At 37.5% G+C, this 27,249-nt stretch overlaps 2 protein-coding genes across 3 annotated transcripts; one reads left to right on the plus strand and one right to left on the minus strand.

Annotated features, from left to right (window-relative positions):
• Positions 1-5,751: 5,751 nt before the first annotated feature.
• On the minus strand, positions 5,752-14,720 carry LOC104892240 (hypothetical protein). The gene is made up of 11 exons (XM_010678111.4): positions 14,535-14,720; positions 14,315-14,399; positions 14,146-14,222; positions 13,435-13,471; positions 13,234-13,324; positions 13,054-13,120; positions 12,257-12,344; positions 9,215-9,393; positions 6,704-6,931; positions 6,517-6,633; positions 5,752-6,319 (listed from the first exon to the last, which is right to left on the minus strand). The coding sequence occupies exons 1-11, from the start codon at positions 14,619-14,621 to the stop codon at positions 6,266-6,268; spliced, it is 1,110 nt and encodes a 369-aa protein (XP_010676413.1). The 5' UTR covers positions 14,622-14,720; the 3' UTR covers positions 5,752-6,265.
• A 3,156-nt stretch (positions 14,721-17,876) lies between these two features.
• On the plus strand, positions 17,877-26,976 carry LOC104892243 (2-C-methyl-D-erythritol 2,4-cyclodiphosphate synthase, chloroplastic). Of its 2 annotated transcripts, none has more exons than XM_057394885.1 (3): positions 17,877-18,317; positions 20,123-20,286; positions 26,326-26,976. In XM_057394885.1, exons 1-3 carry the CDS (start codon positions 17,993-17,995, stop codon positions 26,557-26,559), a joined length of 723 nt encoding a protein of 240 aa, XP_057250868.1. In that variant the 5' UTR covers positions 17,877-17,992; the 3' UTR covers positions 26,560-26,976. The 2 variants fall into 2 exon arrangements, with proteins under 2 accessions (XP_057250868.1, XP_010676414.2); XM_010678112.4 differs by having other exon boundaries at positions 17,879-18,317; positions 20,123-20,253.
• The last annotated feature ends 273 nt before the right edge of the window (positions 26,977-27,249 follow it).

Raw genomic sequence — 27,249 nt, forward strand, 5'->3', positions numbered from 1 at the left:
ACAAATGGGGTGTTATGAGGCTTTTCGAGGCAATGCAAATAGTGCCAAGCACCCACGCAACGTGAAAAATCACGTCGGCACTCCTAGAAATGTTTCGGGAGAAAATATTACCCAAACCCTGAGAAGTAAAAAAAAGGTCCCAAAAACAGCCAAAATTGAAGGTTATAATACACGCTTTCGGACTTTCCCAGGGTCTGGACTCCGAAAGCCACGGGATTACTCCTAGGGACATGGTAGGTCATTGGAAAGGAGTCATATCGCTTGGAATGAATATTTCGATGCATTTACGTTCATTTCGAGGCAATTTTGGGTTTCACAAGAAATGAACAAATGGGTTGTTCTGAGGCTTTTCGAGGCAATCCAAATAGTGTCAAGCGCGCAACGTTACAAGTCCCATCGGCACTCTTAGGATATCGTTTTGGGAGATAATATGTCCAGGTCGGAGAAGTCAAAAAATGACCCAAAAACAGCCAAAATTGAGGGTTAGAATACACGCTTTCGGTCTTTCTCGGGGACCGAGCTCCAAATGCCACGGGATGCCTCCTAGAGACATGGGAGATCATTGGAAAGGAGTCATGTGGCTTGGAACGAATATATAAATGCTTTTACGTTCATTTTGAGGCAATTTTGGGTTTCAAGAGAAATAAACAAATGGGGTGTTTAGAGGCTTTTCGAGGCAAGACAACTGGTTCCAAGCACCAGCGCAACATAACAAGTCACGTCATCCTTCCTAGGAACGTTCTGAGAGAAAATATGACTAGGCCCGAAAAAGTCCAAAAATGTCCCAAAAACAGCCAAAATTGAAGGTTAATAAACGCTTTCGAACTTTCCCGGGGCCCGAACTCTGAACGCCATGGGATGACTCCTGCGGACATGGGAGGTCATTGTAAAGGAGTCATGTGGCTTGGAACGAATATCTGGATGCCTTTACATTCATTTCGATGTAGTTTTACGTACGTTTCACGAGAAATGAACGAAATAGGGTGTTTAAAAACTTTTCGAGGGAACACAAATGGTTCCAAGCACCCGCGCAATGTTACAAGTCATGTCGGCCTTCCTAGAAACGTTTTCGGAGATAATATGACTAGGCTCGAAAAAGTCCAAAAATGTCCCAAAAACAGCCAAAAATGAAGGTTATAATACACGCTTTCGGACTTTTTCGGGGTCCGAGCTCCGAGAGCCACGTGATTACTCCTAAGGACATGATAGGTCATTCGAAAGGAGTCATATCGGTTGGAACGAATATGTGGATGCATTTACGTTTATTTCGAGGCAATTTTGGATTTCACAAGAAATGAACAAATGGGATGTTCTTAGGCTTTTTGAGGCAATCCAAATAGTGCCAAGGACCCGCGCAACATTAAAAGTCACGTCGGCACTCCTAGGTACGTTTCGGAAGAAAATTATCCAGGCCGAAGATATCAAAAAATGTCCCAAAAACAACCAAAATTGAGGGTTATAATACACGCTTTCGGAATTTCTCAGATCGAGCTCCGAATGCCACGGGATGCCTCCTAGCGACATGGGAGGTCATTAGAAAAGAGTCATGTGGTTTGGAACGAATGTATGGATGCTTTTACGTTGATTTTGAGGCAATTTTGGATTTCACGAGAAATGAACAAATGGGGTGTTTAGAGACTTTTCGACGCAAGACAACTGGTTCAAAGCACCCGCGCAGCGTAACAAGTCACGTCGACCTTCCTAGGAACGTTTCAGGAGAAAATATGACTAGGCCCAAAAATGTCCCAAAAACAACCAAAATTGAAGGTCATATAAACGCTTTCGGACTTTCCCGGGTCCGGAGCTCCTAACGCTACGAGATGAATCCTAAGGACATGAAAGGTCATTGGAAAGGAGTCATGTGGCTTGGAACGAATATGTTGATGCCTTTGCGTTCATTTCAATGTAGTTTTACGTTTCACGAGAAATGAACAAATGGGGTGTTTAAAGGCTTTTCGAGGGAACACAAATGGTGCCAAGCACCCGGGCAATGTTACAAGTCACGTCGGCCTTCCTAGGGTAGTTTACGGAGAAAATATGACTAGGCCCGAAAAAGTCCTAAAATGTCCCAAAAACAACCAAATGGGATTATTACTAGGGACATGGTAGGTCATTGGAAAGGAGTCATATCGCTTGGAATGAATATGTGGATGCATTTACGTTCATTTCGAGGCAATTTCGGGTTTCACAAGAAATGAACAAATGGGGTGTTCTTAGGCTTTTCGAGGAAATCCAAATAGTGCCAAGCGCGCAACATTACAAGTCACGTCGGTACTCCTAGGGTCGTTTCGAGAGAAAATATATATGTCCAGGCTGGAGAAATCAAACAATGTCCCAAAAAAGCCAAAATTGAGGGTTCTAATACATGCTTTCGGTCTTTCTCGGGGATCGAGCTCCGAACTCTACAGGATGTCTCCTAGCGACATGGGAGGTCATTGGAAAGGAGTCATGTGGCTTGGAACAAATATATGGATGCTTTTACGTTCATTTTGAGGCTATTTTGGGTTTCACGAGAAATAAACAAATGGAGTGTTTAGAGGCTTTTCGAGGAAAGACAACTGGTTCCAAGCACCCGAGCAACGTAACAAGTTACGTTAGCCTTACTAGCAATGTTTCGGGTGAAAATATGACTAAGCCCGAAAAGGTCCAAAAATGTCCCAAAAACAGCCAAAATTGAAGGTTATAATAAATGCTCTCGGACTTTCCCGGGGACCAACCTCCGAACATCATGGGATGACTCCTAGGGACATGGGAGGTCATTGGGAAGGAGTCATGTGGCTTGGAACGAATATGTGGATGCAATTACGTTCATTTCAATGTAGTTTTACGTTTCACGAGAAATGAACAAAAGGGGGGGTGTTTAAAGGCTTTTCGAGAGAACACAAATGGCACCAAGCACCTGCGCAACGTTGCAAGTTACGTCGGCCTTCCTAGGAACGTTTCTGGAGAAAATATGACCAATCCCGAAAAAGTCCAAAAATGTCCTAAAAACAGCTAAAAATGAAGGTTATAATACATGCTTTCGGACTTTCCCGAGGTCCGAGCTTCGAAAGCCACAGGATTACTCATAGGGACATGGTAGGTCATTGGAAAGGGGTCATATCGCTTTGAATGAATATGTGGATCCATTTACGTTCATTTCGAGACAATTTTGGGTTTCACAAGAAATGAACAAATTCGGTGTTTAAAGGCTTTTTGAGGCAAGACAACTGGTTCCAAGCACCCGCGCAATGTTACAAGTCACGTCAGCCTTCCAGTGATGTTTTGAAGAGAAAATATGACAATGCCCGGAGAAGTCAAAAATTGTCCCAAAAACAGGCAAAATTGAAGGTTATAATACATGATTTCGGAATTTTCCGGGGCCTGAGCTCCGAACACCACGGGATGACTCCTAGAGAAATGGGAGGTCATTGGAAATGAGTCATATGGCTTGGAACGAATATATGGATGTCATTATGTTCATTTCGAGGCAGTTTTACGTTTCACGAGAAATTAACAAATGGGGGTTTTAGAGGTTTTTCGAGGCAACACAAATGGTGCCAAGCACCCGCGCAACTTTACAAGTCACGTCGACCTTCCTAGGAACATTTCGGGAGAAAATATGAACAGGCCCAGAAAAGTCCAAAAATGTCCCAAAAACAGCCAAAATTGAATGTTATAATACACGTTTTCAGACTTTCTCAGGGACCGAGCTTCGAACGCCACGGGATGCCACCTAGGGTCATGGGAGGTCATTGGAAAGGATTCATGTGGCTTGGAAACAATATATGGATGTCTTTACGTTCATTTCGACATAATTTTAGGTTTCACGAGAAATGAACAAATTGTGTGTTAGTGGCTTTTTGATGCAACACCAATGGTGCCAAGCACCCACGCATTGTTACAAGTCACGTCGGCACTTCTAGCAATGTTTCGGGAGAAATTTGACCAGACCCAAAATGTCCAAAAATGTTCCAAAAACAGCCAAAATTGAATGTTATATTACACGTTTTCGGATTTACCCTAGGCTAAGCTTCGAATGCCACGAGATGTCTCCTAGAGAACTCGGAGGCCATTGGAAAAGAGTCATGTGGCTTGGAACGAATATGTGGATGCATTTACGTTCATTTCGAGACAATTTTGGGTTTCACGAGAAATTAACAAATAGGGTGTTTAGAGGCTTTACGAGGCAATGCAAATAGTGCTAAGCACCCGCGCAATGTTACAAGTCACGTCGGCACTTCTAGGAATTTTTCGGACTTCTACTAGTGATTGTGACCTATGTGCATGAAGAGTCGGTCTTATAAAAGACCATCGAATTTTAATTTAATATTAGGTTTTTTTTTATAAGATGAAGGGGATTCGCTTGAGGGGGATATGGGAAATTACTCAAATGAGTCCTATGAGGTTTGATCCCTATACCTCAGGGATAACAGGATGGAAAGCGATACCACTACTCCACCACCTCAACCTTAATTAGGCAACTATTCAAGTTCAATATTATGAAGAGAACATACCACTTTTTTTGATACAGTGAATAGTTTAAGCTATGTCGATTAACAAAAGTAAAAACAAGATTTGAACACGTGACCTCTTGCTATTATAACATCATACAATTACCATCTCAACCAACTTTTAATCATGCTTTAAGTACACATTATTATATTTATATCTTTTGAATGTTGAATTTTTCCTTAACATAATTTAGTGAGAATTGAAAAAATGTATATCAAATTCGAAAACACAATACCAACTCGGGACAATGCCCGAACCCAGATACTAATTAATATATTAAAAGGCATGTCTGACAACGTATGCCTTCCACGTGATACCTCTCTTACTCTACTAGAATAGTCTGATGCATACATATATCATGTCAACTAACGAAAATACATTGACTTGCAACAAGATCTAAACTCATAACATATTTCTATTATACATAGCACAATTACCATCTAACCAACTTTTAATCATTCTTTAAATGCCTACATTATTATCTTTATACCATTAAATGTTATATTTTCTTTATATATTTTAATACAAATACAAAAAGTGCATATCAAGTTCTGAAAAAATATGTCCGAAATCAAATACTAGTTACTACTTACTACTATCAAAATGTGGGAGAAGGGTTCCATAAAAAAATTGGAGAAAAAAGAGTTGATATCACTTGCCAAAATATCTTAGTCGCAATTGGTTGCCATAATTATTTTTTCTTAAAAAAACATTTGACTGAGCATGTCGTTCAACATGATTGACAAACCTAAAACCAGTATAAAAGCAATTCCAAGCAAAAACAATCCAAAGTCCCCAACCATTTTCGTAGTTCTTTTTACCTTATTAAACAAACAAGAAACCACGTCATCCTACCAAATTAAAAAGAAAAAATGGCGTCTGTTCCCATTCCCTTTAACCTTCCCTTGATTTTCTTTGATCCCCTCTCTCTCCTCCATGCAATATTCCAATTTCCAATGATTGGTAAAATATTCCTTCTTCAATCAAGTCAAATACTCCACAGCCACAGAATACTAAGTTCAAGTTCAGCTACAAACTGTGCTTTATCAACTAGTCAAGATTTAGACACTACCACTGCTCTTTTGAGGCAGAATTCTGCACAATAAGATGACCAAATATTCCCCAACTAACCATTCTCAAGTCCTGGTTTTCCATCAATTCCCGTGACTCGCAGAATCTTCTCAAAATACATCGTAAATAATAAATATGTAGAACAACAATTACATCGTATGACAGATCGATCAAGTCAGGTCGGGCTTGGAAATAATTATCATCTTCATCACAAGGGTTCGGCATTACAAAATGTTCTTAGCACAAACTATTATTACAATTACATCCACGTATATGCTTCTTTATAGTTGCAAGAACTAAAGTGAATATAATAGGTAAATTAGACATGCTTTAATGTAGTACATGGTGAAACAAACAGCTAAACATGTCCAGCTCCCACAGGAATACAATGAAAATATCCTAATTTATCATAGTGAAAATATTCTATGATTTGAGAACGGCGAATTAACAACTCACAGACTACACCCACTACTCGTACTTTCCCGCCAAAAAAAATATATATTCTCATCGTGAGAAAACAATAGGCCTAAACTCAATAACAAAAAAAGAAAAGAAATATATATAGAAAAACTTTAAACCCACCACAGCTTTGCAGACTTTCAGAATTCTGAGATTTGAATGATGGTAGGGGTTTTGCATATGATCTGCAATGTACGTATGATTATATTTATCACACATCTTCAAGAATTTACCTTCTCTTCTAAGATAAGAACACTCTCTTTCCCTCGAAAGAAAATTTTGAGCTTCCTTCAAGCTGCGCCAAACAGCAAGATTATATTAGACCCACAAACTGTGAAATAAATGAACTTGATTTTCTCTTATCTTGAGAAGAGGGGGAAGCTTAAAGAGTGTTGTAGTTTTAAGTTCTATTCTGAATTTAATTACATTCCATTTCTCCATAGACACAGTTAAAACTTAATAGTACTTCATATATAGACTTCCAAAATATACCTTTTGTCTTAGAAAAGACAGAGCGTCTGCTTTAGAAGAGAAACTCGAGAAAACTGTACCAGAGTGTTGATCTATCAGAGCTTTCAGCTCCTTGAGCTTTAAAGCTTTACCAGGTACCTGCAAGAACCAACTAATTAGCTTCTAGACAAACATATTTCTTTCGCTTTCTAATAATCAGAAAACCAACCTGACGGAGCAACCGGCGACACAGCTTTTTCAACTTCAATTTCGGCTCTTGATCACTGTCGGTTTCAGGCATCTCATCATCTTCTTGTCTCTCTGGAGAACCAGCACTCAGAGAATCTTCATCATCACTATCATCAAAAGTTGTCTTTTTACCCCCGAAACGACACCCAGCAACTTTCAAAGGCCTGTCTTTGATACCAAGACCTTGTTTCCCAGTTGTTTTTTTATCCTGGAGACACAACACATCTTACTTAAAACCAATCCACAACATTTCAGTTCATTAGTTCAGACTCGACACTTCTAAAATGCCACATTATCACATCATGAAGCAAAACAACACCCATCCTTGATCCTGTCATACGCAGGACACTAAGGAATTCAAGATGCAATGTAACTTGATCTGACTAGAAAGTAATACAAAAAATCACCCAGACTATGCTCTTTAGAATCACACTAGAATTCAATAAGATGCATATATGGCTTTTTATTTTTTGAGGAAATTCTGGATTACTTTCTCCCTATCGATTTGGACTGCCAAAGGGGACCTCTCCTGTGCGAAGACTACATATATTTCTCTCTAGTGCAAAGACATCCTGTCCATAACATTCGTATGGGAGGTTGGTGTGTGGTTTATATAGGACAATGGGCTCTCCTCCTCTTGAGCTAGCTTTTGGGAAGTGCATTCCTATTGTTCTATAACAACATCCCCGAAAGCCCATTCCTAACTTCAATCTGATTACAATATCTAACCAATATCTTCACATTGGATTGAGTATTTATTCCACTATATGGGTACAAGAGCAAGTATTAGATTCACAACAAAAATTTGCAAATCTGAGACTAAATCATAGACACTATGAAATGCAATGATATCACCCCACCCCCCCTTTCACACAATAGATTCCGCAAAAAAATTGATACTAAACACAACTGACGTGGCGAGTTACCAAATAAGAATCATGTTGTGTTTATACTCTATAATGCTCAAGTTGTAGAAACTTCCTTTCCTATTTCCTCTGCTGAAAGCAAGAAGAAACTTCAAGTATATGAAGGTGAGAAATGTACAGCTTACAGAACCTGAAATGCGGGTACCTCAGAAGCCAAAAGATTCGAGGTCATTACAAGCATTACTTCTTGCCAATTTGATACCCAATTTCCTAATCTGTGCACAATCCTAAACATGGGAAAGGTATGGAATAAAGAAAAACAAGGATAGGCTTCATACAAAAGATATTTGAATCCCCTCAATTCCTCATTTTGCTAGGTTAGACAAGAGAGGGTTTTTAAATCCTTTTTCCATGTTTGCTATATACAGAATGTCAAAACCCCTCCAACTTATTCTTTCTTTTTCCTCAGCTTTGGAGCTTCATTGTCTCTCATCACCCACCTCAAATGTTGTGTTTCTCCCCACCTAAACTGTTGTGTTTCTCCTCACCACCCCCCTCCACCCAGCTGTAGCCTTTCTCCACTTTAATATGATAATTCAGCCATTACTTCTGACAATTATGTGTCTTCTCTAATATTACAATCAGCAGTTTTCCAGCAATGAATGTTGGGATAACAGGAGGGGTGATTTATAGAAAATGTGGGGTGAATTAACATCTAACATCTAAATCTGGTGGATAGTTATGGTGGTCTAAGTTGGATGTGGTGTGGGGAAATGTATGATGGCAGTGGTGGGGTAGGCACCATTCCGGTGATTATCGTTTGTGGGTTGACATGCACATGGGGTGGGGGAGATAATGATAAATAGAATGTAGTGTTAAGAGGCAGCAGGAGACTGGTAGCTAGCAGATATGTGTCTGGTGTTTTGAATTAATGGTGCAAGTGGTGGGATGGGAGATGGGATGAAGTTATGATGGTGATTAAGGTGGTCAAGTATAAGGAGCTAGACCTATTCTCTTTCCCTTTCTTAGGGACTCTAAACCAAACGGTCCCTAAATATCTAATACGCAAGTGTTGTAAAAATGTGAGTGACTCGGCTTTAGATGGAATCGTAATAGCAACAGGACAAGCAACAACATTGACAACATATAATCTTTCTTCAAGGTAGTGACTGAATACTTTCACGGCCCGTTTGGTAGTAGGTTATAAATGGTGGTAATGGGAATAAATTTGTGTGCAAATTTGTGAAGAATAGCATTGTCCATTCCCATGGTAATGCTAATTTATCCTAAAGTGTCCACTTTCCTTCTTGAATTTTCATTCCCATCCAATACCACCTTGTAGGTAGTAATGAGTGATAATCAAAATTGCTTCCCCTTGGAGACAAAAACACAAGTTTAGGGGTGAGATTGCTTTCGCATGGAGAAAAAATGCCTCCCATTACCGCAATTTATTAACAACTACCAAACGAACCGTCAAGGTTAAATTTAGCATTGCAAAAGAAATAAGCTGATTGTCATTATTTACTCTTCTTGCTTTCCTTTGTTCAAAGGGAGTAGGCTACATTCTCACAGATAAAACCTGGCCATGCCTTCATAAGAAGGGTTAAGAGGCCAAAATTACTCACTTGGACGAGATTGTACAGATTCTCTTGATCTTCTTCAGCAAAACCGATCTTTTTTTTACCAATTGGAACCTCATCAACAGCAGCTTTCCTCTTTTTCGACTTGGCCCCAAGATAGCCCCCGCAGACAAAGCCAAGCTTGTAACCCCACCACTCCGGTGGATATTGTACATTAGCTTTTACTGTAGATACATATATAATATGGAGCATTAAGTCAGAGATAAAAGCATCAAGTCGGGAAGAATAAATTCATATGTTGACTTCTCTATCTCAATCTTTGTATTTGTAGTGTAAAGACATGCAACACCAACAGGTTACGCTCAGAGATTGCAACAGTAAAAAATAACTTGGCACAGACAAGTAAAGTACAGTCAGAGCATTCACAATAGTAATTTGAGGGGGGGGGGGGAAGGTGGAGAAATCTGCATTGGAAAATGATGTTTGCCATTAAACCTTTTTTAAGTTTCAAGAGATTACATGCAAGTAAGAGAATACATGTTATATCCTAAAAGCTAAAGATCTCTGCAAAAGTGTACATCTGCATAATTCCTTTGGGTAAATCATCGTCAAAAGTATACATCTACTCAATAAGATGGAATTGTGGATGGGTGGGGAGCTTTGTCCTCAACTCAAGACCATCAATCAACTACTCAAGGGCAAGGCCCAAGGCCTCACTCACTAGTCACTAGCACACAATGACACAATTAATGAATAAACGTCAGGAAGCGCACTATTAAAATTCATCCTCATTCAAGTGTGATTAGTAAAATTTCTAGTATCAAGATTGGCCTTCCATAAATTGCCGCAAATATTATGAACTACTGATATTATGAATTTATGCTTCTATGAAAGTCCTATAATTCTATTTTTAAAAAAGAGAAGAAGGCACCCAAAACTAAAGTGCATTGATCTCGCTAAATAGATGGTTTCACCTTGCGTGATTAAATTAAATAATTTTACATGTCCACATGGCTACATGTCCTCACAATGTCCACACAAATGATCAAGTATACCAAGATAACCAAATCTATTATATAATCAGCAGTAAAAGATTGTGGTTTAGGGTTCTGAAATTTAAAACAAATGAACACTAACTTATTCAGCTAGTGCCTTACCCTCAAACTAATGAAGCACATACATGATACTGGCAGGCATTAATCAATACTTCGTCCATTCCATTACAACTGCATCATTTCCCATTCTACGAAGTTTCATATTAATTGCAACAATACCTTATTTGGTAATGCATTCTCACATGAGTCGCTCTCTTTATCTCTCTCTTTGTCTCTCCTCATCACATGGACTTCATAATTTGTGCCTCACCCTTATTTGATGCAATCATAATGGAACGGCAGAAGCATTTTTCTAGCCCGTCATTTTCTCTTGCAGAAGTACAAACAAACTAGCCCCATTTGATTACTTCTACTGTTTTCTCCATCATTAAATTAACTACCCTCACTTTTAAGGTTCAGTTTGTTACTTCCCTCACATGCTCCATAAAATTGCATCTTGTCTGAAACTTTTGATATCCTGTTTTATTGCTCATCTACCATATATATATATTGAAAACTTCAACTGAATCGAATATCTTCTCATTTGACTTAAATTCTGAGCAATTATGAAACACATCCGGTGGAATGAAGTTTCTGCATGTCATGAAAAAGACGCATCATGCCATGAACTTTGAGGGAAATTCCAATTGCGAATTTCTTCACAAGTATTTCTTTCTTCACAAGTATTTGACCTCACTTCTCTCTAATAAAGGAACCCAAATTAAAAAGTTGGTCAATGTATTCCAGGTGGTTCCTTCCTTCTCTTTCCTACACTCTAGTCACACCAATTATTGAAAATACATCTGTAGAAATTGGTTGCATACTAGGTTGGAGATGCATGGATATTGCCTTTGAGAAGGGTTGGATGGCAGATGAATGTCATTCCTTAAGGAAGGAATAGGAAATCATGAAAGAACAAACGTAAATCATCCCAGATCCTTTAATTTCTCTTTCCTTCAAGGAAGACTCCATCAAACCGCTCAAGCCCACCAAGGAAGCCTTGATAGACTTTCAGAAAGCAAGCATCAATTTCTTAGCCAATTCAGACAAGCAGTATCAAGGCGTGAGTCCAATCCTCCCAAATATTTTGATAAAAATAACAACCCTTGATTGTCCCAGGCTTTCAGCCTATTCACTACCAAGCACATGTTTAGGCATTTCTGTCCTCATCCCCTGGAAATCTCAAAAGACACTTTTGACAGTATCTGCTCACAGCCACTATCTTAAGCTTTTACAGCTTGCAATTGTACATAATGTCCTGCAAATGTACTATACATGTCTATCAATATAATTAGATCCAGAACCCTTAATAATACTTGCAAATCCCTACCTTTGGCCTAGCTTATACTACAACCACAAGCAGATATAAGCCACAGAACAAACCTTCACGTTAGTCAGAAAATGGTCCATTTTGCACTCTGACCAATTTACATATCAGATCTGTTTCATCTTTCACTCATCAAATGTTTTGCGCAAAATATCAGATGCTAGTAGGCTACTCAATCAAATATCAGCAGCAGCTAATTGCAGGAAAAATATTGCGCCTAACGCTTAGGTAAGATTTAATTTATACCATGAGGTTCAATGATCAAGGTCCTATGCACCCACAACTCACCACAAGACCACAACCAGCGGCATATATTACTGATTTTGCATGACTGATATATCAATAAAAAATGCCAGCAAAGTGGGAAAAAAAAGTCCAACTTATTAGATTTTATCCTAGCAAGTCTGTAAAGACAGTGTACACTATCATTTTCTAGTTCCACTTTCTGATAGAAACAAAATTTTGTAGTTTCAAATTGATGTGCCTAGAAGTGTAAAGATAATAAACCAATAATCCTGCTCTTTTCATCACTAACAGCATCTCAGCCTCGAGAGGACTAAGAGAAAACAATTATATTTACTTATAGTCCAACTTCGTTAAAACTTGATGATGAGTTAAAATATCTGATGTACACAGTTCAATGCTGTATTCAGATCCAAACAATACCTTCAATATCAAGATGGAGACAATCAGAAGCTTCTGTCTTTAATTCTTCATCTTCTGTGAGGATCGTTGGTGCCTCTGACCTTCTCACCTGTAGACATAATTACCAAACATATGAGATTGAGACCAAACAAATGAAGTCGAAGAGGTCATGGTACATCGAAGTATTAGCTTCAGAATTGACTTAGCATGTTCAGTTTGTGCACTATGCAAAGTCTCAACACTATTCCTGTATGAAAATAAGTTGAGCATATACATATCTACTACAAAAGGTGGAGAGGCCCAAACTCTATTTCAAGCACAGCAGCCCGGGTATATTTAAGTATCAACATCAGAATCAAACAAGCACCAAATGCATTAATGAAACCTTCCCAAGGAAATAAAGGCAAGCATTCAGACAATTCAAATGGATTAGCATGTTCAATAATTATTCAGCCTAACCAAACCACATCTAGTCCAATAAGAATAAGAATAGGTAGATGCAGTATTTGTTTCTAAGTTGAATAGTTTCAAAACAACAGGGGAAAAAAGAGGGAATCACATATCTCCAAATTAATGGTAGCCTCTACAATAAACATAACCACTACATGAAAAAGGAAACTGCATAAAACAGACTCAATAAAACAGTAAAAAGCAATAAAGTTCTTCTCATACCAGTTATATAAGTTCAAACAAGCAGCAGATTTGCTGCCCCTTAGCTAAACCTTTCTTGGTTAATCTAATATCCAGTATTAAGATGCCACAAAAAATATTGACTTCAAGAATTCGACACAAATAGCATTAGAGCAGCTGACACTTACAAGTATTCCTTCGAGATCCTGGGAAGAGAAGTTACGGAGTTGCCTGCTTATTTCCCTCTTCTTGTACCTAAACATTCATTAAGAACACCCACAGCATTACGCATGATTGCAGCATCATCAGGGCAACATATATTAAATTCCCGCAAAACATGCAAGCACAGCCACCTCAAAATACCATACCTTCCTTGTGGCCGAGTAACCTTTACTGGTTTCTCAACCTTAACAGCTTTAGAAGCCTCAGTACTGGCTTGATCATCTTTATCTCCTTTGACTGTTGAAAGTCAAGCCAAATTCAACAACAATATTAACACATAAACAACATTTATTAGTTTACTTTACAGATTAAAGAGGAACATCTGGTATTTTCTAAAATGTGTGTACCTTCAACAGCTCCTTCAATGTTGGCCTCTTCTGCTTGCTGCAAAAGAAAGAAAAATTAATAATTGTAATGATATCAACTATGAGTACAAGACAAAAAAAAAAACAATAATATGATAAACAACACAAAAGGGAAGTAAGAAGTTTATATAGCGATGGTGTTAAAAAAAACATATCCATTTCAATAACCATTAGAAATAAAAATACTTTGAAGGATTCAAGACTCACACCAACCACCCTACACAATTTTGTAGTAACAAAAAGAGAAAGATGATGTACATGCGGAAAACAATAAAGACACAATGAGAGCAACATCCGGTCTTTAAGATAATAACTTTATCTGCTTCAAATTAATTAGCACCAAGCCAACAATATATGCCACTTTTTATGATGGTCTTCCAAATTATCCAAAGAACCTTGCAACATTATTTCCCCTAAAAAAGTTCCATTAGTTTTTCCAACTGATCCTTCTTAGTTACTTTTCTGCCAACAAATTAATATGAAAAACTCATAGTAAACGAACATTATCATCTTCATAATATGGGCGAAAAACTGCAAAGAACAAGATTTCATAGGAACTATATAAACTAAACATGATAAAACTCCAAAAATAAATAACACAAAAATGAGCAAAATCATAAAACGCAAATTCAGATTGCTTAAAAATGTACTAAGATCCCTTAATAATATTTCAGCGCCGAAACATACACTCACCACTTTCAATTTTTTGAGAATGTTATCAAATTGAGTGGTATCAAATGCCCATGGATTAGTCTTCTCCAGTCCAATACCTAATTTACAGTTCACATAATTTCAGAAACTAAATAAACATCACAAAAAACTAAAATTAAAAAAAAAAAAAGAGGAAAAGAGAGAGAATAACCAATAGTATCCTGCTTGTTTTCAACTCTGATATAACCTTTAATTCCTTGCTTGTCTTTCCCAATTCCTTCGCCTTCTTCCCAACCCTAAATTCCACCATAAATCAAAACAAACAGAAATTAAAATGATTTCGATTATACAGAAACCCTAGAAATTGAAGCTCCGACATTATTGGGGAGCTTGAACAGAAAAGAAAGACACAGAGAGAGAGAGTAGATTACCATTTGCTTCATGAGGCGAAAGGCGGCAGAGCTGCGACGGACGCCGACATAGCACACGGGAGCTTCGGGAGCTTCAGGTGCAGCCATGGCTATGGTGGCTGTTGCGCGCTTTGAAGAAGGAATGTGTTTGCGCGCAAGAGAGAGAAAAGAAGGGTTTTGCGGAGGTTGGTGATGTTTGTAACGAGAAGGAGAATGTTGATTTTTTCTGTGTTTCGCGGTTTTGCGTAAGGCTCCGTAGGGGCGTAATCTGACGGCTCTAAATCCAGATGGCTTGGGTCCTTTGTCGAGAAAGGAAAAATTAGAGGTAATCAAATGACGGGTTGGGTATGAATTGGATCGGATTGTGCATAAAAAATTGCCAATTGGTCGGGCTGCGTCTAAGAAAATGCCTATTAGTCAAGGAGAGTTTAAATTCGAGTCAAATTTTGATGTCCAAAGCCTGTTTTTTCCGGTCAAAAACGTCGGGTTTTTCAGACCAAAATCGGATTATATCAAAATTACAACTGAAAATCAATTTTTGTTTGCCTAAAACCCGTCGGCCGTCCAAATCCCCAAAAAACAGACCGGTTCGAATCCGAATTCGGACCCAAAAATGTTCAAGCCCGAGCATTTTCCGACCGGGCACACTTTAATCAGCTCTTAAGAAAAAAAAATCAAGAGAAAGGAGATGGAGTTATAAGTATTCTTTTATATACATCTTTTGTTCAATACCTTCTTTAAATGACTATTTAACTAAATACTTTTTGTTTACCATAACCTAATAAATCACCACATGATACACAAATTGTGTTAGTTAATGTAATTTCTTGGGACCACTTACCAGCTATTTAAATAATATTAATTTTAAAAAAAAAATTGTACTAATACCTACTTACATATATAGTAAATGTGCAAGTCAAACTAAAAACATCAATAAGGAAGAGAAGGAGGATTATAAATTATAATGGTAAATGAGGTGAATTGAAGAGGAGTAAAGATGAGGTGAGAGCTGAAAATGTAATTAGGTTAGCTTATGGACTCCATGAAAATGGATCTTAGATAAAATCCATTGTTAGGTAGTGATTTATTAGGTTTTCATAAACACGGGATCTTTATCTAATTTCTAGTATTTATAAAAGCTAGTTATTTCAACAAAATTGCCAATTTATCCAAAGAAAAAGGTTTTAATTATCAAAATTATATACTTTTAATTTGCGACTTTTTTCTTAAAAATATATTTCCTAGATGTATAGTCAAAAGAGCAATGACTTAACTATTGTGGCAAGAATCGTTGGTCCATTATTTTTCTGTCTTTTGATGGAAAACGTTGGCACACTTGATAGGTGGCCTTAGTTGTTGCTTCTTATGTTTGTCAAAAATCATTTTAAAGTAAGGGTGTTTTCACCAAATACCCCTGACAAATTAACAAATTCACTATATATCCTCAATGTTTCAACAATTCACCATATACCCCTGAGTTTTCATTTTTGTGCACCAAATACCCTTTTGTAACTGTTGTTATCTCACCGTTTGCATTATTTACAATTTTGCCACAATTAAGCCCTAACCTTAAAATCTAAACCCTAATCCCTAACCCTAATCTAAACCCTAATCTAACCCATCCACCCCAACCCAACCCCTCCCTCTCCCCTCCATCCACCCCAGCCCAGCCTAGGCCCCACCCTGCCCACCCTCGAATTCTGCGCCAGTCCCCACCCCCATCCTCTCGCCCCTTTTTGCGGCAGCCCCCACCCCCAACCCTGCCACCGTAGCCCCCACCCCATCCCCTTGCCTTCCCTTTCGATTTCCACCGTTAATCCTCTCCCCTCTCTCGTCCTCGTCTTACGATTTGCGCAACCCTCAATTCTCGTCCTCATCTTGCGATTTGCGCTTCAGATCTTGTCGGAAATTCGAGGAGGGGGTAATTCAAAGGTGGGGGTTTGCGAAGAATTGTCAATTTCCGGCGGTTGGGGACTCAAATTCTGCCGCGAAAACTCGTGTGTGCTTTCTAGCTGTTGCGGACTCAATTTCCGGCAGCGGTTTTTGAATTCGAGGGGGGGTGCTCGAATCCGAAGGCGAGTGTTGCACCGGTAGAGAGGAGGGGGAGGGGGCAGTTGGATGTGGAGGGGGACCGGTGGAGGGGAAGGGGTGGGGGGAAGGGTGGGGGCTGTGGAGGGTGGGGGAAGGGTGGGTTAGGGTTTAGATTTTAGGGTTAGATTAGGATTAAGGTTAGAGTTAAATTAGGGTTAGGGTTTAGGGTTAATAATGACAAAATGGTAAATAAAGCTAACGGTGAGTTGATGGCAATTAGAAAAAGGGTATCCGGTGAACGTTTTCGAATAGTCAGGGGTATATGGTGAATATTTGGAACATTGAGAGTATATTGTAAATTTTGTAATTTGTCGGGGGTATTTGGTGAAAAAACCCTTAAAGTAATGTTCGACTTTTTTTTGGACAAAAAACATACCCTTTTTATTTTTGTCCGTGCAACATCACAAGGTATTCCACCAGCGGTAAAACGCTAATCGTTAATGGACACACTGCTTATTAACAACCATTATTATTATTATTATTTTCAAAAAGTTACATTTTCGTTTAAAAATACTTATGATAAGTAAAAAAAATATAAAAAGACAACAATTTGTCAAAAAGTAAACATGCGAGTCCTACCAAAAAGTAAAAAGTTGCATCGATTTGTGTTTATCATTAAGCTTATTCTAAAAAGTGTGCAATTGGTTGTTTATAAGAACCTTTATTTGTATGTTATTATTGATAAATCAAACATTTGTTATCGATAAATCAACCTAGATTTGTATATGTAAATATGCTAAAGTGACAATATCTATACAAATATGTTATTTTATTCAATGTGATCCACATACACTAAATAATAGAATATGCATTATATAAGATTCGATCCCATAATCACATACATATATACTAATATCTTAATCACTAAACCAAGTAATATTTGATATATATCATTACTTCAAAGTAAAATAGTACTCCCTCCGTCCCATAATATAGTGCCTATTCCATTTTTGATGGGTCAAACTTTAAAATCTTTGACCGAATATTCTCATTTGTATATATAAAAAAACATATTTATGTGGGATCTTGTTAGATTTGTCTCAATGTGTAATTTCATAATATCAACTTTTTATATTTTTTTATTAATACGGAATTGAAGATGTTAAAGGTCAAAGTTACGTCTTAAAGACCATATAAAAAAGAAACAAGCAATATATTATGAGACAGAAGGAGTAATAAATGGATGACAAAATTACGCGAAACATAGCCCGGACCTAAAAACTAGTATCCGTTACGCTCTATCACTCCAAGAACCTAGGAATCAATCTCACAATATCAAATAAAACGGTAGTAAATAACTGAATTCACACATTTTGCTCTGTTTGAAATCCTACCAAAACACTCCCTCTTCTTCTTCCTCCTCCAAATAATTTTGGTCATCAACAACTATGGCAACTTCCCTCTCCACTTGTTCTTTCCCTCACATCACTCTAAAACCTCAATCTCCTCTCTCAAACTCTCTTCCTCACTTCAATTTCAACACCAAACACCTGAATAATTCAACACAAAAACCCACAATTTCTTTCTCAATTTCAGCTGTTTCTACACCAATTGCTCAGACTTCTCAACCCAATTCTTCATCAAACCCGTCCAAGACCCTTCCTTTCCGGGTCGGGCACGGGTTTGATCTCCATCGTCTCGAGCCCGGCTACCCTTTGATTATCGGCGGCATTGATATCCCTCATGATAGAGGTTGCGAAGCTCATTCTGATGGTACTCTTTTCTTTATCATTTTCTAGTTTTTTATTTTATTTTAATTTAGATTTTTTAGGGTGATTTATGTTTTATTGAATTATGAATTGGGTTTGTGTGTTGGATAATGTTGAACAATTTTTGGTAATTGTGGATATACCATCTTTGTTTGAATGATTACGGGCAAGTTTTGACTTTTACACTATTCACACGCTCTCGTTTCACCATCCTTTGTAGTTTAAGGCTATGTTCAGTTCACCTTATTTTTGCTTATTTCAGATCTAATCAGATCAGATCAGATCAGATCAGATCAGATCAGAAAAAATAAGTTCAGATCAGATCAGATCAGAAAAAATAAGTTCAGATCAGATCGACAGATCAGATCAGATCAGACCAGATCAGATCAGATCAGATAGATCAGATCAGATCAGTTCAGATCATATCATGCTTATATTTAAAAACTTATTATTATTAAATATCTTTCACTACATATTAATAAAAATTATAATAATTGAATATTAATAAAGTACTCATTGAGACGAATCAAACAAGACCCCACATGACTATATTTTTTCTTATATATTAAGAAAAATCTAAAAGATTATCTCTAATTGTGAATAGTGTCAAGATTCTAAGTGACAAAGATAAAAAAATACAAAGGGGGTATTATTATTTACTAGTACATTTGTTCAAAAGAATTATTATTGTTGTTGTTGGTACTTATTAATTATTAATATTGGTAATTATTATTAATCTTTTGTTACCATTATAAATGTCATTGTATTATTATAGTTATTTTGTTGTTATTAAATAATAGAAAATTAAAAGCCACATGTTAAGAACATAAGATTGACGCAAAAATAAGAAATATATAAAATATGATATCTCAAATTCATGACAACGAAACTACTAATTTCGGATTACATTTCAAAATAAGCTAAGTGTGACATACAAATTATAAATTTAGATTCGGTATACCTTTCTTACCGAATTCCAAATCTCTCTAGCTATTTGAAGTTGCACGATATTTATTTATTTTTTGCTCAAGTCATAGTTGTTTGTATATCTTGTTCTATTTTATATAAAAAAAAAGAGTTCAGTTTGCCGACTTCTCAAGTGTGAAACTTTTTTTTAAGGGAAAGTGTGAAACATTGTATAAGTGCTCTTATAAAATAATGACTTGAGTTATATAATTATTTTTAGTAATAATAATAATTATGATTATAATTATTATTGTTGTTCTTATAATAATGATAATAATAATTATTATTAATAATAAAAGTTGTATAAAAGTTGTAATAGAAATAAAATGATAATAATAGTAACACTATAAAGAAGATCTTATAATGTATTGCATAATAATGATTTACAAAGTAATAATATAATAGTAATAATATATTTTATAAAAGATAAGATCTTGTTGAAAAAATAAGTTCAGATCAGATCAGATCAGATCAGATCAGATCAGATCAGATCAGAAAAAATAAGTTCAGATCAGATCAGATCAGAAAAAATAAGTTCAGATCAGATCAGATCAGATAAGTTCAGATCAGAAAATTTCAGGTGAACTGAACATAGCCTAAATGTATGAAAATACAATCATGTGAGGTGTTGTTAGATTTGTCTCGATATGTGAGGTAACTTTTTATAATTTTTATAAATAGATTGTTAGGTAGAGATATTAAAGGTTTAGGTTGTGCAATTGTGTAGCGTGAAACCTCATATGATGCACATTGCAATAGATATATTAATAGAGGAAGTACTGTTATTATATATTTTAAAATTTCTCTGTTTTGTTGGAGTCTTTACTGTTCTTTTGGGTGTAGGGGATGTGCTGCTTCATTGTGTAGTGGATGCAATATTGGGTGCATTGGGGCTTCCGGATATCGGGCAGATTTTCCCTGATAATGATCCTAAGTGGAAGGGTGCTCCTTCTTCCGTTTTCATTAAAGAAGCTGTGAGTTTTATTACTTCTCCAAAGTGTATTAGTGTATGTAGGACGTTTTCTTTGTTGCCATGCTTGCCAATGATCTTTAATATATATTTTTTATTTTGCTAATGATGCTTACAATTCATTCTGTATAAAAAAATATGCTTGTGGTGCTTGTTTGCTATATTGTTATAATGCTGTATCTATTAGTCTACTCTTATTTTTCCTGTTAGAAATTAGTGGCATCTATTTATGATGATATCATGTGGGTTCTGCCTATCGTTCATTTTTCCCCCATGTTTGGTGTTTGAGCAACTCTGCTTGATGTGTAAGTGCTGTTGTAGCTGTAGTTGGTTCACCAACTTATCTCACACAACCATAGGACTGGATTGAATCTTGTGGGTGCCAATGGAAGGGGGGTGGTGGGATGGAAGGGCGTGTTCCGTTTCAGGCGACTGGTCCAGCCACTAATTCCTTGTACTGGCAAGAAGAAAAAGGTGCACTTTGCTAAGTTCAGGGATCCTCAGCTGCGCAAAACAGTGAAACAAGCAAGATTAGGCAACCAAGGATAGTACTTGTATATGGCAAGTACACAACAATCTCACTATTACAATTCCTTACTATTCGAGAGGTAAGGACCCTCCTTTAGCCAAGATTTTCCGCTCTTGATATCTGGATTGCCTTTTACAGAGAATGAGACCCCTCTCTCACTAGCTTCTTCTCTCTATAACTTCCATCTAACAAGCTTCTGCTAGCATGTCATGTCAGGGAATAATCTGCTGGGAATCTCTCCTTTAATCACTCAGGTGCTGCCAACTGTGTCACGTCATCTTTGCTGACCTCTTTACCCTTTTTCTTAGACCTTCTAGAATATGTGTGTAATACCCCCTTCCCGATTAAGCACCTTGTCCTCAAGGTGGAAATCAGGAATGAAAAGCCTGGACATCTTCCCAGGTGGTTTCATACATCAGCAGGACCAGAAGGGTTAGTAGCATTGGGACGTATGCCTAGAATGATGTCAGGAGTAGCTTGCAGCACTAAGTCAGATGTAACTTGTGGGGCCAATCACTTTCTTCTATTGTGAGACATGGAAGACTGAATTAATTTCTTCTTAAGGACAGGGAAGGGTCCATAAAAACGAGGGGCTAGCTTCTTATTCACCTTATTGGCAAGGGAGTGGTGCCTGTAGGGCTGTAGTTTGAGGTAGACCATGTCTCCTTCCTCAAATTGCACTGCCCTTCTGTGTAGATCTTCCTGGACTTCCATACTATTCTGTGCTGCAAGTAAATGGTTTAAGCTCATCAATTATAGCATCTGGAGCTAGCAGTTGCTCTTCCAATGAAGAAACTGAAGTGCTGCCTCTCTCAAATCTGTATAGAGAGGGAGGGTCCTGCTATAGACAGGTGACCTAATTACTCCGAAAAATTGGATGGGAAGGCTTTGTGAGTAAATCGGCACCCACCTATGAGCGACTTATTTTGGAATTTCTAGCTACTTTGGAAAAAACTGAAGTGCTGCCTCTCTCAAATCTGTATAGAGAGGGAGGGTCCTGCTATAGACAGGTGACCTAATTACTCCGAAAAATTGGATGGGAAGGCTTTGTGAGTAAATCGGCACCCACCTATGAGCGACTTATTTTGGAATTTCTAGCTACTTTGGAAAAAACCGAGGGTGTAAATCCGGGGATTGAATTCCACCTCAATGACAAAAATTATACCATAACCATGCAACACTTGAAAACTATATTTGGTTGGAGGAATTTGAGTGTGGGACACACCATACCAATGATTATAACAAGGATAACTTTCGGTATGCTATCATACAGTTGCATAAGACCCCGAATGATAAGAACTCTTTCTTGCGACATCCCCTTTTGCTTTATGTGCACATATTGTTGTCTATGGCCGTGTTTGGGCAAGGGGGCCAACTAACCACCTTAGGTAGAGTTAGAAAGTTTTGTGGGCTATGACACCTGGTGCCTGATCTAGCTGAGATATGGGTAGCTTGGTGCTTAGAGCTACCTCAGTTGTAGAAGGGGAAAATTAGTGTGGGTGACATGATTACTGAGCACTTTGGCGTAATGTGTGCGTGTTGCCTGATGATTCTTACCTGTATGACTTTGGCAAAAATGGTTAGCGCCAAGATGATATCATTTGCTAGTGTTAGGGGTCTTTTTTAATTTTTTTGTGGTAGGCATGTCACTTTCATGGCCCTACCTTAGCGTGCTCGAGTAGCTATCCCTTACCCTCGACCCAGATTTTGTAGCTGTACTGCGCATTGAGTTTCAACGTTTGCGGCGTTCCCAAATCCGTGGTAGAGGAGGCCAATTATTAGATGATGAAGACGTTTGCTTTGGCACCAGGGTTGTCGCCGTTATTGTTGCCGATGCTGCTGAATCTGTTACCAAAGACGCTGGGATTCTGGCACCCGATTGTTTTTCATCTTCAAAAATCAAGTGATACGCTTGTTTAAGTTTGGTATAGAAGTCATCATGAGGAGGTTTACCTTGATTCAGTGGCATAAGGAGTCGCATTGACCTTTAGTTTTGTATCAATTAGTCTATAGCTTGATTTGAACCATAAGTTCCTGGAGGTATATTGATGGCCTCTCAGTACTCATCTAAAGCCTTTTTATTCTGATGAAATAGGTAGAGACGGAAAGATTTCCTGGTAAGTGTTATTTAAATCCTGTGGAATTTGGTAGATCTTCGTATCTCCAACATGGGCATTACCTAATCTTGAGATCATTTCAAATCTTAGCAGATGACTTGGAGTAAAGGAAACTAGTACCAATGACTTTGGTGACTGGATGTAGTAAACAGGCTGTGACTATGCTATAGCACCTCTTCTGTCTCCGCGAGAAGGGACTTCGAGTTGGGTTTCCCTTAAGTCTCATCCACCAAATCCAATACGTTGTTAGTCCTTGGGAAAATCTCGTATTTGATCGGCCCTTTCCACCAGTAATAGATAGTACAGACATAATATTCATTACTTCATTAGCTACTAGCTAGGTTGTATAGTTTGGGTGGTCAGCACTCAGCATGGTGTAAGTGTATGACATGGTTGGAATCAATTGTTTTAGATCTGGAATCTTTTTCACTGGTTTTTATCATCATATTGCGAATCATGCTTCATGGTTGTGTGGGTAGATTTTTTTTCCCGTCAAAGTTGTTAAGTTTGTGTTTAGAAATGGCAAAAAGAAAGAGAGCTGATTTAGGTAGTTCGTATAAACAATTTGGTAAAGAAGAAAAGGAACATAATAGTGAATTTTGTATATTTTGAAGTTAGTTAATTGATGGTTGAACCATACAGAGTGGAAAGCGAGTCTACTAATCAAGACAAATGCTCAGGAATATATACAAACAGAGGTAGTGGAATCGAGAAAGACTTTCACTTCTATGTTCTAAGTTCTAACAGATAAAGTAGTCATTGAGTCAGATGAGGGTACAGATGAAAGGAATAAAGAGAGTGAACCTATCACCATAGAAGTTACTGATGCGATGCCATGCAAAATTTTAAAGTGGAAAACAGAAACAGAACCTAGAAGAATTTTTCTCTAAATGGCTATCTATATGTACAGGCAGTCACAACAAAGTAAGAAAAAATGAAAGTGTGAGATGGGCTGGAGGCCCAATATTGCCTGGAATAAATATATACATGGAATGGGCTAAAGTTAAGGAGGAGTGGAATACTATTCCCATCAATTGACCGAGTGAAGTAGTAGATGACTAAGACACGAGGCATATATTTTGAGACTCTCACAGTAGGAGTAAACCAATTGTCTCAAATGATGGATGGTTCAGCTATAACCAGATTTTGTCTTATAGAAGTGAAAACTCTATGCGTTGCATGGCATATGCAATTATATATTTGCATCGAGGAGATTGCTTTGGAAATTACTTCAGGAGTGCTAAATCTTTCAGGAGTATAGCTGATTAACTTAAGGTCAGGAGGTGTGCTAAATCTTTGGTTGAAAAAATGATTACAAATCTACAGTTATTTTTATCTTGGACTTCATGGCATCTCTAGTGCTAATCGAGCTGATCAGATCTAGGCATACTCATTCTTTGATTGATGTGCTTTTTCATCTTCTTTTACTGTCATACTCAGCAATACATCACAGATCCATCACAGCTGCTACTATGAACTTCTAACAGGTTGCCTCTAGCGTTCACTGATGTTGATTCATGATATTGATTGACTCTTGTGCATTGTTTATGACTTAATCATACTGACCTAAGTTTTTTTTATAAAGCTTATACTGTACCGCTATTGATGTTCACAATGCAGAACTTGAGAAACTTTTTTTTTGTAGGGGGGTGGGGGGATTTAACGCTTGACCTTTTAATTATACTAGAGCTAGTTATACCATTATGCCCATCTCCTTTTTGCACTTACAAAGGGTAGCATATGTACACGACATGGTATTGGAAAAAAGGTGAAATTTCATGGGTGGTAAATGGGTATTTATATAAGATTGTTACTCTTATTTTAGTGGTAACCTTCACTTTGTCATTCTTTTGGCGAAATAAGCCTTTGTTTTATCTCCTCAAGTTAGCAAGAGATCTTTGAGAGAAGTGATAAAGCACATCTTACTTGCATTAACTTGCACTAAGGGCATTGTGATGGGATTTCTTGAATAGATCCTAGTAAAGATCCACTTCTCTTGTCTAGTTGTTATGATTAGTAAATATCCCGAACAATTGAAAGACACAGTCGGCAACTCTCACCCTCATTTACATTAAGCTGCATGTTCTCTGTGCAAGCACCATCACATTGGTGCATTGCCAATTTGCCATCTAGGAAAGCTTCAAATCTTGGGGACTTAGTCATCATATAGTTCAATGTAAACATAAAACATAGCCGATATTCACCTAATTGGATGCATTAGCAAGTGACAAAGTGGGGAGTACGCTAAGAGTGTAATTTAAGAAAAGCAGAAACAAACCTGTAAGGCTATTTGGAGAACTATTCTCCACCAAACATATGAGGAGGTGGTTCCTCCATTTGGCCTTTTTCTAAACAACTAGTGAATTAGCAATGATAGCACACTTTATATTTGTTCTAGTTTCTCAATAGATATACTCCAAGGTCCTTATTACAGCAGGATAATGTCCACTTCATGCCCTCGATAATACGGTATAATAGCAGCTTGTGATCCAAATTATTGCAAAGTTTCTCATCCGTACCAAATAACTTATTTAGCACCCCACTAGCTAATTACATTGATAGTGAGACTAGCAAACCTTCCAAGTTTGTCAGCTTGCTCAATAAGTCCTAGTTTGACTTTAAAGTAAAAAAAGAAGAAAGAAGACCATAAGTAGGAAATTACAACCATCTGAAGTTCTCAGCTAATAACATGTGTCATTGCAAGTGGGAGAAGTAGCTCTCTTTTTGGGTTGCCCCCTCCACTCCCAACTAACCTTTTGAACTTAAATGTGATAGTAATTGAAATAAATACAAAGATGTAAGAGTAAGCTATATTTAGATATGCCTAATCATATGCAACTAGATCTCTAATCCAAACTGTGTGGTTGAAGTTGAGACAATGTCATGATCTTGTTCTAAAGTTACGATCCCTAGTTACATGCTCGTACACTTACGATTTGGGGTAATGGGAGAACGATTCTCCATCAAACATGTGGGGGACGGCCATTTTGTCAAAATTTGGTGGGAGGGCCACACCAATTCCTCGTCTCTGTTCGGCAGAGATTAAGTGCTTACTTAGCCTTCCCCATTTATTTACCCTTGTTTCGTCCTTTTCCTCTATGATTCGTTGCCATCAAATTGGAGGGACCACTATGACAAAATAGAAAGACTATGGTAGTAACCGAAGAGTCCGATTAATTGCTTAAGAGTTCAGCAACTAACAAGGGATGAAATGTCAATAGTGCCATTACTCGAGTTCAAACGGTTTATTAAAGGTATTTTAGACGTTTTACCGTGTGTTGGTTGTCTAACTAGTTAAGCAAAATTCCTCTTCATTTCCAAATGTTTAATATCTAATTCTTCATAGTTTATCCAAATGCATTTTTTTTACTGAATTTTCGTAAAAATGGGTGTGCTAACTGAGGAGCATGTACTGGATATGTAATGACAGGTTAGACTTATGCACGAGGCAGGATATGAAATTGGGAATTTAGACGCGACCTTAATTCTTCAAAGACCAAAAGTTAGCCCGCACAAGGAGGCGATCAAAGCCAACTTATCGGCTCTACTTGGTGCCGATCCAACGGCTGTGAATCTGAAAGCAAAAACTCATGAGAAGGTTGATAGTCTTGGAGAAAATAGAAGTATTGCAGCTCATACTGTGGTTCTGTTGATGAAGAAATAAAGGAATCTTTGATTACCAGTAATACTTGGGAAGGAATGAGGATCATGTATAGTACTTAAGCACTTCCATTGTTTAAATATTATTACTTTGGCTTTGCCGACATTGACAAAAGTGTCTTATGTATTAATGTAATACTTAAAACAATGTTCATGTATAATGTTTTAGCTTAGTACCATATCAAAGCATTATTACTGGTTACTAATCTTGGCCGACAAAAGGTAGGATCATATGGTGAGTTAAAGCCAACTGCCCAAGAACTTTTATTTGTAAATGGGACACACTTTATAACTGCCGTCTGCCGGTACAAGAATAATATGAGCGAGATTGGTATTAAAATCAGGAAAATGTTCTACAGAGATTCAGATGAAGAATGCAGACATTCAGATGAATACGAATTTTTGATTTGTGATTTTGTTATGAATTATTGCCTTAAAAAAGTTTTTCATTATATATTGTGGTAATTGATGAACTTTTGTTATTGAGAAGATACGAGGTGTAGGGATCAAACTTCATAGGTTTCATTTGAGGAATTTCTGTTATTCTCCTCTTATGTGAGCTTCCTTCATCTTACCTTAATAAAAACGGTATAAAAATTGAAAATGACAGAATAGATGTTATTTGATTTTATCGATCAGAAATCCAAAAATAAAGGGTAAGGGTTGTGTGTTAGTGTGTTACATACTTTCTTTC

The sequence above is a fragment of the Beta vulgaris genome, chromosome 5, assembly GCF_026745355.1.
Source record: "Beta vulgaris subsp. vulgaris cultivar EL10 chromosome 5, EL10.2, whole genome shotgun sequence".
Lineage (NCBI taxonomy): Eukaryota > Viridiplantae > Streptophyta > Magnoliopsida > Caryophyllales > Amaranthaceae > Beta > Beta vulgaris.

Coding starts and splice junctions, on each gene's coding strand:
- LOC104892243 (XM_057394885.1), top strand. CDS start 17,993: ATGGCAACTTCCCTCTCCACTTGTTCTTTCCCTCACATCACTCTAAAA. Junction 18,318..20,122: donor TTGCGAAGCTCATTCTGATG/GTACTCTTTTCT, acceptor TTTTGGGTGTAG/GGGATGTGCTGCTTCATTGT. Junction 20,287..26,325: donor CTTCTCCAAAGTGTATTAGT/GTATGTAGGACG, acceptor ATGTAATGACAG/GTTAGACTTATGCACGAGGC.
- LOC104892240 (XM_010678111.4), bottom strand. CDS start 14,621: ATGGCTGCACCTGAAGCTCCCGAAGCTCCCGTGTGCTATGTCGGCGTC. Junction 14,223..14,314: donor AAACAAGCAGGATACTATTG/GTTATTCTCTCT, acceptor ACTGTAAATTAG/GTATTGGACTGGAGAAGACT. Junction 6,932..9,214: donor ATCTGTACAATCTCGTCCAA/GTGAGTAATTTT, acceptor TTGTGTCTCCAG/GATAAAAAAACAACTGGGAA.